This window comes from Cajanus cajan, chromosome 9 (assembly GCF_000230855.2).
Source record: "Cajanus cajan strain Asha chromosome 9, NIPB_CcT2T_4, whole genome shotgun sequence".
NCBI lineage: Eukaryota > Viridiplantae > Streptophyta > Magnoliopsida > Fabales > Fabaceae > Cajanus > Cajanus cajan.
The window spans coordinates 651,290-666,408 of record NC_138525.1 but is presented as its reverse complement, the minus strand read 5'-3'; the positions used below and the strand labels follow the sequence as shown (position 1 = coordinate 666,408).

Genomic DNA, 15,119 nt, shown 5'->3' with positions numbered 1-15,119 from the left:
GAAGGGATGTATAAATAGAAGGATAGTGGGTTGGTAGTTACATGGAAAAAGCTTACAGCATAATCTTCTTTAAATCCTAATTAATTACTCTTTTAATCTCTTCCTTTTTTTTCTTTTCTTTTTTCCTGTCACATCAATTTTTTTATCTTACTTTTACTTTTCTATCTCTCTTCATATACATCTCAAAAGCGTGTTGTTTTTTTCTTTTTTCTTTTTTCAAGTGATATATGGAAAGTATAAACTAAGAATAAAAAATTCCTCACTATTTATATATCAATTAAAATTAATTTGCATTAACTTAATTGTAATTACATATATGAAATTAGTTAAATACTTAAAGTTATTAAATTTCTCAACTCATATTTTTTTTTATTAAAAACAACTAAAAAGTATAACATTTTCTTGTTTGATCAACTCAAAAGAAATATGATAAATATTTTTTGTGTTGTCTTTTTTTAAGTAATCATGATATTAGTATCAAGTATTTATTATAAAAAAATAATGACTAATTTCAATCATGAACTATAAATATACATAAGATCGATATTTTACTTCCAACATAATTTATTTCATATTCTAGATAAAAATTTGATCCTTGGATAACTTGATTAAGAGAAATAAAATGTTTATACTTGTATCAATTAGTGTTAAATTGTTAGTGTTGTCTTTTAATTAGGATTGATATTTTGTTAATAATTATAGTTTATAATTAATTATTAATTATCAAGATAAAAGCATTGATTACCAAGATAAAATATTGATTTTGAACAGAGTACAACTCTAACAAGTAACAATAGTAAAAAAAATGTAAACAATACACCTCTTAAAAATAAATTATTAGATAGTTTCAAATCACATGGTCCCTAATTAATAATTTATCCCTTTTAAGACAATCTTTCAAGCACATTTTTTATAATTGTTTGAAACCGATTAAAACTATAATATTTTACGGGTTTTACTTCTTTCTTAATTAATCAATATTTTTCATAATTTTATAGTTTTTAATAATTTTTAACAATACAAGGAATGGGTTAAAAAATGTAATATTAAACTCCTTTAATTATGGAGAAATATTAGCAAAATAAGCTCTATTATTTACTAAAATGATTGAAAACTACAAATTTCTAAGAAATTAATTAAAAATTAGTAGAATTTATCAAATATTATGAAAAAAATTTAATAAATTCCAACTCTCAGTATATTTTTTTGTCAATGGACATGATGCCTCAAAGCTAACAATAAAAGAATAATTTATGTATGTAGAGCATAATTTATGTTGTTCAAACATTATTTTAACATAGATAGAAATCGAAATTGAAAGTATCAAGTCAATTCTTATGTCCTAGGGTAGGTCTTATCTCAACTCTCCATATATGAGAGTGTTTGAAACTTAAAAGTATATGTACCTTTTAGTAAAAAGAGATGTAAAAAAATTTAAAAAAATAAAAACAAATGATACAATAATTAATGAAAAATGAAATTATAAAATAAAAGATTAAATATGTTTTTAATAAGTGAACTCTTGTCAATTTTTATTTTTAGTGGTTGAACAATTTTTTAATTATTTTTATTTTTGAACTTTTATCAAATTTTACGTGTAGTTATTCAAAATTTTCTTCTATCAAGGTTTTGGCATTTGACGTCAAAAGTTTTTTCCATAAAAAAATCAGCTTCTATATTTTTAGAAGTTTTCTATCGACAAAAGAATTTTTTGAAAATCATTTAACTTTGTAACATTCCTCATATATGAGGTCTCACGGTTTCATTTCATAACATTTCATACAACTTCTCGTTAGTTAGAACCCTTCACCAATCGGAACTTTTTTTGGGTAGCCTTTTCTGAAATGTCTAGATGCTTTTAAGATCAACGACTGGCCTCACAAATCAACATGGGACCTTTTAGTGTGATTTGTCCTCACTCACATTTTATAAAAAACTTTGTAGAAGGTCATTCATCCCTAATTTACTCCAAGTCAAGCACGCTTAACTGTAAAGTTTTTATGAGATAAACTATCGAAAAGTAGATGTATGTTGTTGGTATATGTAATGTAAATTAATTTCTTTAAGTCATCCTCAACTATACAATCTCATACTTTACAATCTTTGGATCTCTCTCATTTCGACATGTTCAAGCTGTTACAAACTTTATATCTAATTTAAATTTTATTTATCATAATTATTTATGAAATAAATATTAATATTTTTAAAATAAATTGTGAAAAAATAAAAAAGATCAGATGCTATAATATAAAATATTTATCATAAATATAAAATATAAATTATATGTTTGAAAATATTTATCTATTTAAATTTTAAATAAAATTCATATATTCAAATATAATATTTTTTATATATATAATTTATAAATAAAAAACTAGTTATATATAATAAATATTTAATTTATGCATTGTACATACTAAAATACTAATTAAAAATTAAAAAAGTAATAAAATTAGTTTAGAAATATTAAAAATTATGGAATAAAAATATATTTAATTTTTAATTAAAATAAAAATGGCTTCTCATGTACACGGATTCTGGTCCATACTAACAGAAAAATAATACTAGCTGTTTCCTCCAAAACATCTAAGACCCAATCACACAAAAGAAGTTATTTGAAACTTGAAAGTTATATCTAAAGTTAAAATAGAAAGAGTAATTTCTTTATGTCACATCGATTAATTGAGAGAATAAGACGAAAAGAGAAGTTATGATCTGGCACTCTCATCTCATCACTCGGTTTAATATATCATTCTAAATGTTAGTTGACTGACTTCGGGTCGTCTCTCAAAAGTCTCCCTCATAATACAAATATCTTTTTTTTTTTAATAAAATTACTTTTTTTTTCTCTCACGTAAATGTTTGTCCAAGATTAATCTTACAAAAAATAAGCTTTTTTTCTTTTAATAAAATTAGAATATAGTTTTATTTTTTTATCATAGAATGAAATAGTTCGAATACTCATTTTATATGCTTTCACACTTTAACATAGATTAGTAATCGTGATTATAAAAAAGAAAAAAGAAAAAAAGAATGTGATACTTTTGTTATTTTCTTTTATTTTAAGGTTCTTTAAATCAACAGTTTACATCACCCACCAATAACAGAAAACTAATTTCTTTTTTATAAATAAAAATTTGTAAGTTTGATTTATATATTAAAAAATTTAATCTAATGGTTTAATTATTAAAAATTTAAAAATTGATGTAGAACATAAATTATTTAGTAGAGAATTTATTTAAGCTTATTCTTAAAATAAATGGTCTCTTATTTATAAATTTTTTAAAAATTTTACAAATTTAATTTATATATTAAATTTTTTTAATTTAACTTCAAATCATTAAAAATTGATATAAAACATAAATTTTTAAGTGAAATAAGTTTACAAAAACTTATTCTTAGTAAGTAAATCCTCTTTGTATTTAATATAAATACATATAATATGTAAATAATAAAGGATTTGACATTTTAATGTACATGATTTTTGTCTAATTTTATCTTAGTTATTTTTTTACAACTTACAATTTTTTTTTTATATCTTTTTTATGAATGTAACTCTATATCTATCTATTTTTTTTAATAATCTACTATATATTTATTTTATTTAAAATGTAACTCATCTATTGAGTTTATTGAATCAAGATTTTGTTTATGAGAGTTTATAAATAATTATTTATATTTATTTTATTTTATAAGTGTTTATGAGAGTATTTGAAATAATTTTAAATAATTTGTTGAAACATATCCCAACTCGTGTTTGATGTTGTTTGTCTGTTGAACTAAGTCGTGTCTATGTGTCTGTATTTTTATTCTGCTAGCACGTTAAGAATGATATATCATGATAATAAATAAAACTTTTTATTACAGTTAAATAAAGGCTTTATTATCAGTTATTAGAATTTATATACAAAATAATTTTGTTTAGAATTTAATTTTTATAAAATTTAATTATAATTTTTCAGTTATAAAAAATTTATCAAAATTCTAATAATTTTTTTATAAATTCAAATTGATAAATTTTTATAGCTGATAAAATTATAATAAAATTTATTATCAGTTATTAGAATTTATATACAAAGTAAAATGTTATTAGAAATTGTTAAAATGGTATAAATTTTATATTACTTTTTATTTATATTAAAGTCCTAATAACTATAAAATTTTATTAATAATATTAGAATTTACTTTTTAAATTCTAATAACCGGTAAATTTAATATATAAAATTTAGAGTTTTATATCTACATCATAATATATATATATAATAAAAAAATTATATTAATTAAAGATGATTTGATATCTTGTTCATATAGATTAAAATTGATATAATATATATGTTTTAAAAATATATTAAAATATGAATAATTTCGTTACTTTTAAATTGTTCAATTTTAATAAAATTTGATATAAGCATGTAAAATCATATGAAGTTATAAAAAAAATACTTAGATCAACAAATTAACATTTAATATAAAGTTATTGAATAATATAATAATAATTATAAAAATTATATCAATGTCATTTAATTCTTACATACACACACATATATATATATATATAAGGAGGGTTATAATAACATTGGTATAACTTTTATTAAGTATTACACTGTTCAATAATCTTATATTAAATGTAAATTTTGTAAATTCAACCGTTAGATTGAAAAATTTTTACTCTTAGATCGATACATATCAATTACGTAAAGTAGGATCAACAATTATATATTTTGACTATATATAACTAAATTTGTTAACTTACACCCATTTATTTTTTTAGAAGAAATTAACAAGTCACATTTATGTACATTTTACAAAAATATTGTTATAACTTAATAATATAATCCTTAAAAAAAATGGGTGTACGGTAACAAACTCCACAAATATTTAATAACTTATTTTCTCTTATTTTTTGATAGAGTGAGTAAATAAGTTATACCCGAATACATTATAAAAAAAATTGTAGTTATAATTTTTTAACTTGCTCTTTCTAAAAAAAATAAGTTGGTGCAAATTAGCAAACTCCATAACTAAATGTACAATTTAATGTTAATTCAAAATCATTTTTAAATTATATATTTAATTAGCACTGAAAAATTGTAAATTTAATTATATTTAACTATTGAATTAATAAAAATCAAACAAATATCTTATCCCATAACACATTTAACTAAAAAGTTAGATAAAAACGGTTAAACGGTTAATATGTTGAATCTAAAGTTAAATTATTTAAGTAATATTCGAATTCGATCTTTGATAAAAAAGAATTATCAATTACACTTTACTTATTTCATAATTGAATAAGATTAGTTTACAATGAAATTTTAAGATACTGTTATGAAATATAAAAATATAAAAAAATCTCATAACACTTTTATGTAACACTTGTAAAAAAAAAAACATTTACGTAACATTTTCATTTGTTTATTTTACTTGAATGATACTCGGTTTGTTATTTAAAGGTTAAAACATTTATTTGGTCCCTTATAATATTTTTTTGTTTCAATTTAGTTTTACTTTAATTTTTTGTTTTAATTTATCCCCAATAATTTAAATTATTACAATTTGGGACTTCCGTCCAAATAATTTAAACGAAGTTAACTAGTAGTTACGTGGATGTCAGGTAGATACCACGTAGATGTATAAGTAGATCCCAAATTTCTTGAATACACCTGGAATCAGAACGATCCATTCTAAAATCAGAACAGTCCATTCTAGTTATATTTTTGGTGTGTAAATTTTGTACCTAAAACGAACCGTTTAATACTATTAAAATCAGTCTAATTTCAGAGTTAGGATAGAATGCGTGCTTTTAAGTTTAAACCCAGTCATTGTGATGTGATTGTAATTCTAATAAATAAATAAAATTGGAGTTGAAATTTCAGAAGATGAGCGTATAAAATTGATCATCAAATTCATTGTAACTACTATCGTAATAAACTAATAATTAAACTTGACTTTTCTACAGTTTTCATTTCTAGTCTTCGAGATATATCTTTCCAAATACCCTTCTTTCGAAACTTCACTGATCAACGTGGTGGGGTCTCTTCATTTTGTAACGGTGAAAGATAATTAACATTTTAATACGTATATATATAAAGTAAGTCTATATATATTTACTTCGTTTAATAACTCGTGTTTTAGATCAAATTTTAATGATATGTTTAATTTGAAGTTTTTAATACATAGATTAAATCTGCAAATTTTTAGAAAATTTGAAAATTATTTAATATTTTGTTTCATTAATTCGAATCAATGCATAAAATAATTTTATGATTATTCGTCAATTTGAATTAATGAAATGAAGTATCAAATAATTTTTAATTTTTTTAAAAATTTGCAGATTTGATCTATGCATTAAGAACTTTAAATTGAACGATTGGATCATTGAAATTTGATGTAAAACATGAGTTATTGAACTGAGTAAATCTTTGTAGACTTACTTTTAGAGTAAAAAGATCTCTTCATATATATATATATATTATAAATGGTTGTTGTAATTATAATTTATGATTAAAAAAAATATTTTATTTTTTATTCATATAATTTACAATAAAAATATCATGAATCGAACTAAATTCAAGATTATGTGCATTTAAGAGAGTTTACTTTTTAAAAAAAAATTTTAGAAGATAGTGATAATTCACTATTCAAAGTTATTTATTATAATTATTTACTTTTAAAATTTTGGTCAATTTAATGATCTCATAACGTTAATCATTTTTTGATTTTGCCACATAATATTAATTTTTTTTTTACTTATTTAATACTTAAAACATGTCTCATTATCAATGTTTATTAGTTTAATTGATGTTACGGTTAATCTTCAAATCCCAAGATCTTAAGTTTGAATTTTAGATTTAATAAAAAAAATGTTGAAAGGAATAGTCATAATATAATCAAAGTTTCGAGAGAAACTAATTTTCGAATTAGTTTTCAATGAAGTCAATAAATATTTTTGTCAAAGTCATGGTACTAAAAAAAAAAAGTGTCCTATTATACATGAAAACTATTGAACCCACCATTGGTTTTAAAAAAAATCAAAAACACAATGAAATTTGCATGAAAATGAGTTCAACAAGAAGCTCAAAAACTAAAAAATTTATTATCAAATTCTTTTTTGATTGGTCTTGAGATTTATTTTTACGCTGTTTTTGTAATATTTCAAACATATCAAGATACAAGAAATCTAGAGACCGTAACATTGAAGATAACATAAAGAAATTGATTAGTATTATATATATTAACAAGATTCATCTATTTTTAGTAACTCGTTACTTAAGAACTCTACGGTAACAATTTAAGAGATGAAAACATTGTAAAAAATTTGAAGAAAAATAAATAAAATAATGTGACAGTTTTATAACTAGGTAATAAAAATAAGAAATAAAAGTAGAAGTAAACGAGCTCTAAAGGTTCTCACTCATTCCATTCTTTCAGTTATTTTGTCTTTTATCTCTAAATTGAATTTGAATAGTTTTTTTAAAAGAAATTGTTGATATTTAAAAATAACTTGATATCAATGTGAGACTTGCACTGTTTTACTCTTATTGTTTCTCTGCTCTCACTTTCTTCTTCTTCCATTCACCCTTTCATTGTTGAAATCTTTGTGCTGAACCATTTTCCGTGTGGATTGTCTCAAGGTGCTAGGTAGAGGAGTACAAGGAAGCTTGCGGCCCTAATTGGCCTTTGTTGTCATTTTTCCTCATTTTTCTTCTTCCCCTAAGCTCAAAGTTGCCATTTTCGTTCTTCATTCTCCTTCTTCTTCCTTTTTGGGGACTCGAAACTCGAATTTTCATTTTGATTCGAGGTAAAGTAAGCTAGAAATTTATCATTAAATATTTTTAAAAAAATTAATTTAATCATTTAATTTTTAAACAATATTCAATGTTATCCTTCCATTAAATCTTAACTTGAGGATAAGATGTTTTTACAAAATAAATTTAGAAAAAATTAATACTATCAACTAAATTAATTAATTATTTAATCTTAATAAATTAGATAAATGAGACTTTTAAAAAAAATTTGGAAAAGTGACATTTTGCAGCCATTTTCTTATCATATATTTAATAATAATTTAAAAGTTGTTATCTTTTTTATTTAAGCTTCTACCCGAGTAAGTTATCGTAAATTAAGTCCCTTAAAAATAAATGACATACATTTCTTGTATTTTTAATCACTACAACTCCACAAGCATGATATCATTTCAAAATTCAATCCTTGTTCGTATCTTCAAAATTTCCTCTTGCGTATAATGATTTTCCACAAGGAAATTTAAAATTGTTCCAAACTTGAAAAATATACCCATGGATTTTATAATTTAGAGGAAGGCTTATCCTTATCAAGGGAAAAAAAAAACTCGTTTGTGTTTAAATAAACACAATCATTCTATTTGAGAGTAATTTGAATTAGGAGTCCATTAGAGTTATCATTTATCCTCAAAGCATTTTCCAGATTAAAAATGATTTAAGTTACTAAAAAATTTATAAGCTCAATGTAGAGGATCCTTATTCACAAAGGATGCAGACTTCAACACAAATAATCTACCTCACGCATTCAATCGGTCCTGTTTTACTTTAAAAAAAAATGATAGTACCAGGTTTTGTAATTTTAGTTCAACATATTAAAATAACTTTACCCAAGAAATCAGCATCAAATTTAAAATCAACTAATAGTGGTTTTTATTATATCATTTAATAAAAATATGTCATCGGTCATACATAATAAATGTCATATTTTAAAAAATAAATAATATGTTAATTTTTAATATAATATAAATTATCTGTTTTTTATTTATACTCTTTATAATATTATTTTATAAAAATATTATCTTACATCATATCTAACAAAAATAAGTAATTATCAAATTAATTTTGTAAAATCACTGTTGTCTTTATTTATTTTTTTAACTTATCTTAGTCTGTGCAAAACTACCTATGATACTTTTTACGGAAAAGAGAGTTCAATTCTTTGTGATATGCGTGACAACGGAAAATATATTCATTCTCATTTTCCCGACATGAAACCCGCCAATATAGGAGATAGCAATATTCCAACGGAGGAGCCTCCAATCCAAACCACAAGACTAAATGCTAGCACTCAAAAGTAGACCAGAAACACATACAAAGTCATGTCTAACAGTCTATACTAGCACTCAATGTTTTCAACATCAATGATAATCCATGATCCAAAAAAATATCGCAGCCATGCATCACTCTTTCCTTCGTTTGTGTGGTTGATTCAAATCACTGTCCTTAATTTCCTCCAGGACTTTCTCACTAGAATCAGTAGATTTTGAAACCTCCATCGCATCATGCAGATTTTCATCATTTTTATCACTTGACTCTTCAGATTTTTCATCCTCTTCGGCTTGGCTCTGAAGTGATTCTATAACACCCATCATTTCTCGATTAACCTTTAATAAAAGACCAGAAAATAAACAAAACAAAATTAAGAGTAGAAAAAAATACCAATTTGGATATGATGAAATAACAATCATATATTATATTAGTACATGTAAAATTTGCAACGAAAATTCATTTCTTAAATAACAGACACTCAAGTTCAAAATAAAGCTAACTGAAGCCATTGAAACATTACCGTTCCAGCTTCCTCACTTAATTCCACAATTTTAAAAAAGGCATAAGCATTTTATAGTAAATTAGGAATACAATTGATAATATACTAATAAGAGTTGGATGCAAACTTGGTGCAGATATAAAATACTTGATGGTTTATTCTGTGATACCTGTGGATTCTGGAGAAAGTCAGCAATGTCATTTGAACATGATGGGCATTTCATAACACTCTTCTGTGCTCTTAAAGTGCGTCCACTTTGACAAGCCCTGTTTCTGATGAAACTTTGGCCAGAAAAGGCACCCTCCAAACAGGCTTTGCAGAAGTTGTGAGCACAAGGTGTAGTCAGAGGGGAAGACAACACCTTGCGACAGATTTGGCAACCAAACTCTGTAAATATATGAAGCCAGGGTCAAAATTGAATACATTTTCAAAACCACAAATAAAATGACTCAACTACAACGGAAATTTTTTTAATAAAAAAATAACAATTACTTAAGACAAGGGAATAAAAGTTAGAAGTTGTCAATACTATGGGAACATGTATACACAGCATACCTTTCAATAGCCTTTCTTTCACGGACACATCCTTTGCTTTTCGTTTAACCCTCACTTTTGTCCCATCTTTATGCACCGTTTCCACTGATTTCCTGCTCTCTGGCGGAGGCTTCTTCCACAACCAGCACCCCTTTTCCTCCTGAATTTCATTAAAACCATTTAGCGAGACCCTTCAAAGTACATAAAACATCAAAGTTGGAACAACACATGACTAAGTCGCCATCACATGTAACAAAACGCAAAAGATAATCTAACAGCAACTAATAAAAATAGAGCACAAGAACTAACGTCATAATCCCATGATGGATCACCCTTCCTCTCAGTTACACCCTCTGCACCCTTCAGCTCATCAATTTTAGGCAGCGGGCGGGGTCGGTCTCCACACTCATCACTGCACATCAACGAAATAAGGTCAAATTCACATAAACAAACACACAAACAGATGATTTAATAGAAAGAACCAACCAACCTCGTCCACGGTGCTGGCTCATTATCACATCTTACAAACAAATACCTACAGACCTTCAAACCCTATCAAAGAAAAAACAAAATCACTTGCAAACCTCATTCAATGTAAATCAACAAACACAATGACCGTCACTACAAGTATCCGTATCTTACCTGAATTCCATCCTTGCGCCAGCATTTCTCTATCCTATAAACCCCATCATAACGCACTCCAGATTCTGGTGCGTAAGAGGAACGTTTTTCCTTGTGCGACCTGAGCAGAAGAAAAGACGTTCAATAAACATAAACAGGGCAAAAGCTAATAAAGTGAATCTTAATTTAAAATGTGGGTGGTTTGTGATAATAGTATTAGTGAAAGAAATGGAAATATGATGAAGATGGAGAAAGGTGACCTTACAACCCTAACAGGAAAACCCTTTTTGCAGCTGAGTCTCAAGGCCTCATTCAAGCTGGTAAAGGACTGGTCAAAGGATTGGACCTTGGAGGTGCGCTTGTTACCGGTGAGATCTCTGCCACCACTACCAGTGTAGAGGAACCATTCACCATGGTCCTCATCATCCTCGTAGCCACCAGAAAGGGCAACAGACTGAGCACCATAAGCACTCTGTCCAGCAATGCCGGCAACATGAGGCAAATGAGCACCCCACTGCCGACACTCCAGGCGGTCACCCCACGTGTCCCCAACAAGAACGCCACGGTTACGAGTCGGGTCGTTCTCAGCCGGAATGGGCCCAAAGTGGTCGGGAGGAACAGTGACGAAAATCTTACCACTACAGGCGTTCGCCTTCCCAGTTTTCTTAGCCCGCTCTGTCGTGAAAGCAGTGTCGGGCCGATCCTCATTGTGGACAAAATGATAAGTCTTGGGCGCCCCGGAAGGCCCACCTGACTTGGCCACTTTCGCCAATCGAATGGCCATCGCCAGCTGGGAATTGATTCTGGGCTGACTCGCCATCTTCGCTGGGATCAGAGCCCGGCAATTTGCGCATGTGCGTTTTCCCTGTCCGATCCATTTCTCGAAACATCTCAAACAGAAGTTGTGTCCGCAAGGAGTCTGAAATGCAAAACTCTCATAAATATATAAAAAGAAAAGGGGAAAAAAAACCAAAGAGAAGAAAACCAAACGAACCGTGACTGGTCTCTCCGGTAACTGCATGCAAAAAGAGCAGTTTAAGCTTCCGTCGAATATATCGGTGGTCTTGGAGGGCTCTGCGGAGGATCCGCCGGCGCCGGCGAGGAGTTGTTGACGCTTTTTGGCCTTTTGATGGTCAGTGAGTGAAGCGTCGGACTGAATGTGGCGAATGGCGGAGAGAAGATGGGCGGAGGGGGCAACGGGTTGATGATTGGAAAGGTCGGAGCAATCGGGGCAGTCCCAGTGGGTGTCGGAGAGGGAGAGAGGGGGCGAAGGGAGACAAGAAAGGTGCCATGGTGTGGCGCACGTGCGACACGCGAGAGTTTGGGAGGGAGAGGGTTTCTGTTTGCAAAGCATGCATTGGCCATCAGAGTCACACGGAAGTTGCTGCGCCATTTCCACTGGAAGTAAGTTAGTTTGAGCCTTTGAGGGTTTTATAGAAAAATGGGAGAGGGAACAAATCATCCTTTTGAATTATTTCCATTTACTGCACTTTCCCTCTCTTCTTTTCGCCTTTCCCTCTCGCGCCCTTTCACTTCTTAGTTCTTTTCCTTCATACTGCATACCAATTAATTAATTAATAATATATTATTCCTTCCTATTTTTTTAATTCAACTACCTATTTTATAGAGTTGTAACAAATCTAATTGTTAAATTCAAATCATTAACTAATTTAATTTTTATCCATTACCAATTTTTATGTTAGACCATCTATTAAATGTCCCATTCATTTCTTTCAATACAGAGTAAAACTTTTCTTATTCAATCTTCAATTTGAATCCTCTCCTATAATATTCTCTCTCCAATCTCTCTCCTGCAACATTAATAGTCATTGGATATATCTAATGACTCAAATTTAATTATTTAAAAAGTTACATTAATTATAAGATTAAATTTGAGCCATTAAATATATCTAATGACTATTAATGTTGCAGAAGAGAGGCTGGAGAGAAAATATTGCAGGAGAGGATCCAAATTCATCAATCTTACACTTTGCTTTCAAAAAATTATAAAATTTGACCACTAATTATGTATACTCATTATTACGTTTTCTATTCAAATGCATAATTTTTTATTAAAATAAATTTTTTTAAAAATCTTTTTATCAAAAAAGCACATGTACCACTTTATTTACCCAAATAGCATCTTTCACTATTTACGTTCAGAATTCGGTTATCTGAGAACCGAATTCTGAGCTGTTAAATTTTATTTTTTTTTTGCGTTTTTGATTAGAGTATGGGGTAAAACTGGATCCGGAACGGTCCGTTCTGAAAGGAGAACGTTCGTGCTCCTTTCAGAACGGTCTGTTCTCCTTGCAGAATAGGCTGTTCCAGATGCAAAAAACACACACATGACGAATGGATCAAAACAGGTCGTTCTGGTTTCAAAAATAACATACTACGTGTGCAAGCAGAACGGGAGAACGGGCCGTTCCTGCTGCAACATTAACAGACAACCCGAACTCCAAACAGAAAAGAAAAAAAAAGTTTAAACACTACTCAAAATTCGGTTTCCCGGGAACCGAATTCTGAGCAGAAAAAAAAATTAACAACTTTGAATTTGGTTCTCCAGGAACTGAATTTTGAGTGTAAACAGTAAAATGTGTTACTTTTTTAAATAAATTAGAACAGGTGCTGTTTTGGTAAAAAAAAATTAAAAAAATTATTTCAGTAAAAAATTCTTCAAATGCGTTAATGAATATAGGAGAGATAAAGGGTGTGTTTGAATAATATATAGAGTTAATCATTCATATACTGTTGGTATAAAAAAATTTACACTGACATGATATTATTAAAAGCTATGATTGGTTGCCAGTGTAAAAAAACTTTACACTGACAGTGTATAGGTGATTAACTCTAATATATATAAATATTCATGCACTCAAACAGAAAAATATAAATGTAGGTGGATTGAATTAAACGTAAATTTAACTATTGAAAAGGTCAAACATACACAAAAATAATTGAGTTTTTACATTTTAATTCTTTTAGAAACATTTAGCATATACCGGTGTATTATATATATATATATATATATATATATATATATATATATAAGTTAATATCTATGCTTATTTGAATTTAAGTAATAAAATATTTATTAATTTTAAAAATTCTAAAAAGACTATATAATTAATATATTTAATAAGAAATTTTAATTTAGTATTGGTTGAAAATTAGGGTAGCCCGTGAGTTCTTGAGTAAAACGATTCTACTGAGACTTCATTTTGTTTTTTTGCTAATTAACTCTTGGTATGCAAGTATTTTCTTACTTTTAGAAATTACAAAGACAACAATAGAATTAGAATTTAGGATCTTGTATATATTAAGAGTGGATACGTGAGTCCCATATATTTTTAGTGCAAACTCATTTTTTTTTAATTTGTATAATCATAATAATTTTTTTTACTCAATCTGTGAAACTCGGGATTTTTGCGGTTTAATCTAGGCAAAAACCCTATTTTAGTCCCCTATATTAATTGTTTGTTTCAATTTAGACCTACTTTTATTTTTGGTTTCAATTTGGTCCCAAACTAATTAATTGGTTTCAATTTAGTCCCAAATTAATTAATTGGTTTCAATGTGGGACTTCCGTCCAAATTATTTAAACGGAATTAACTTTTGGCCACGTAGATGCATACGTGGATGCCACATGGACGACAATTTTTTTGAAAACACCTGGACCCAGAACGGCCCGTTTTGGTTTCACTTTTGGTGTGTTAATTTTGCAATTGAAACGGGCCGTTCCAGATGCAAAAATTAACACATGCAGCAGAACGGGCCGTTATGGTTTCAGAACGGGCCGTTTTGGTTTCAGAACGGGTCGTTCTGGATTCAGAACGGCCCGTTCCAAAATTGAGAATATACTTAATTGTGTTTTTGATCGCTCAAGTATTATAATTATGCAATTTTGATCCCTAAGGTTTTAATTGAGTAATTTCAGTCCTTAAAAGATTACAGTTGTGTAATTTTAGTCTCACAATTTTTAATTGAACAATTTTAATCTCTCAAATATCATAATTGTGCAATTTTAGTCTTTCTCATTAAAATTTTAATAATTTTAAAATTTTAATATATATATATATATAATATTTTAAAATTATATAATTGTTTGCTTATTTAATAATATTATTGATATAATATCGAAAATTATAATATACGTTAATTTGAATAGATAAATAATTGTTTAATTTTAAAACATTATATATATATATATTAAAATTATTAATTTTTAATGGGAGAAACTAAAATCGTACTATTATGATATTCGAAGGACTAAAATTGTTTAATTAAAAATTGAAAGACCAAAATCGCGCAATTGCAATTCTTTAAGGACTAAAATTACCCAATTAAAATCTTGGGGATCAAAACTGCACAATTGTAATACTTGAAGGATT

The 15,119-nt window shown here is 27.4% G+C and overlaps 1 protein-coding gene across 1 annotated transcript; it reads right to left on the bottom strand.

Annotated features, from left to right (window-relative positions):
• Positions 1 to 8,957: 8,957 nt before the first annotated feature.
• Positions 8,958 to 12,191, bottom strand: LOC109814332 (E3 ubiquitin-protein ligase ORTHRUS 2). The gene is made up of 8 exons (XM_020378738.3): positions 11,720 to 12,191; positions 10,986 to 11,644; positions 10,747 to 10,846; positions 10,595 to 10,656; positions 10,414 to 10,516; positions 10,126 to 10,264; positions 9,740 to 9,957; positions 8,958 to 9,406 (listed from the first exon to the last, which is right to left on the bottom strand). The coding sequence occupies exons 1-8, from the start codon at positions 12,185 to 12,187 to the stop codon at positions 9,203 to 9,205; spliced, it is 1,953 nt and encodes a 650-aa protein (XP_020234327.2). The 5' UTR covers positions 12,188 to 12,191; the 3' UTR covers positions 8,958 to 9,202.
• Positions 12,192 to 15,119: the final 2,928 nt, after the last annotated feature.

Excerpts from the sequence above, each read along its gene's own strand:
- LOC109814332 (XM_020378738.3), bottom strand. The coding sequence starts at position 12,187 with ATGATTTGTTCCCTCTCCCATTTTTCTATAAAACCCTCAAAGGCTCAA. Across the intron at positions 9,958-10,125 it reads GAAAGAAAGGCTATTGAAAG|AGTTTGGTTGCCAAATCTGT; the intron begins GTATGCTGTGTA and ends ATATATTTACAG. Across the intron at positions 9,407-9,739 it reads ACTTTCTCCAGAATCCACAG|GTTAATCGAGAAATGATGGG; the intron begins GTATCACAGAAT and ends CTTTTATTAAAG.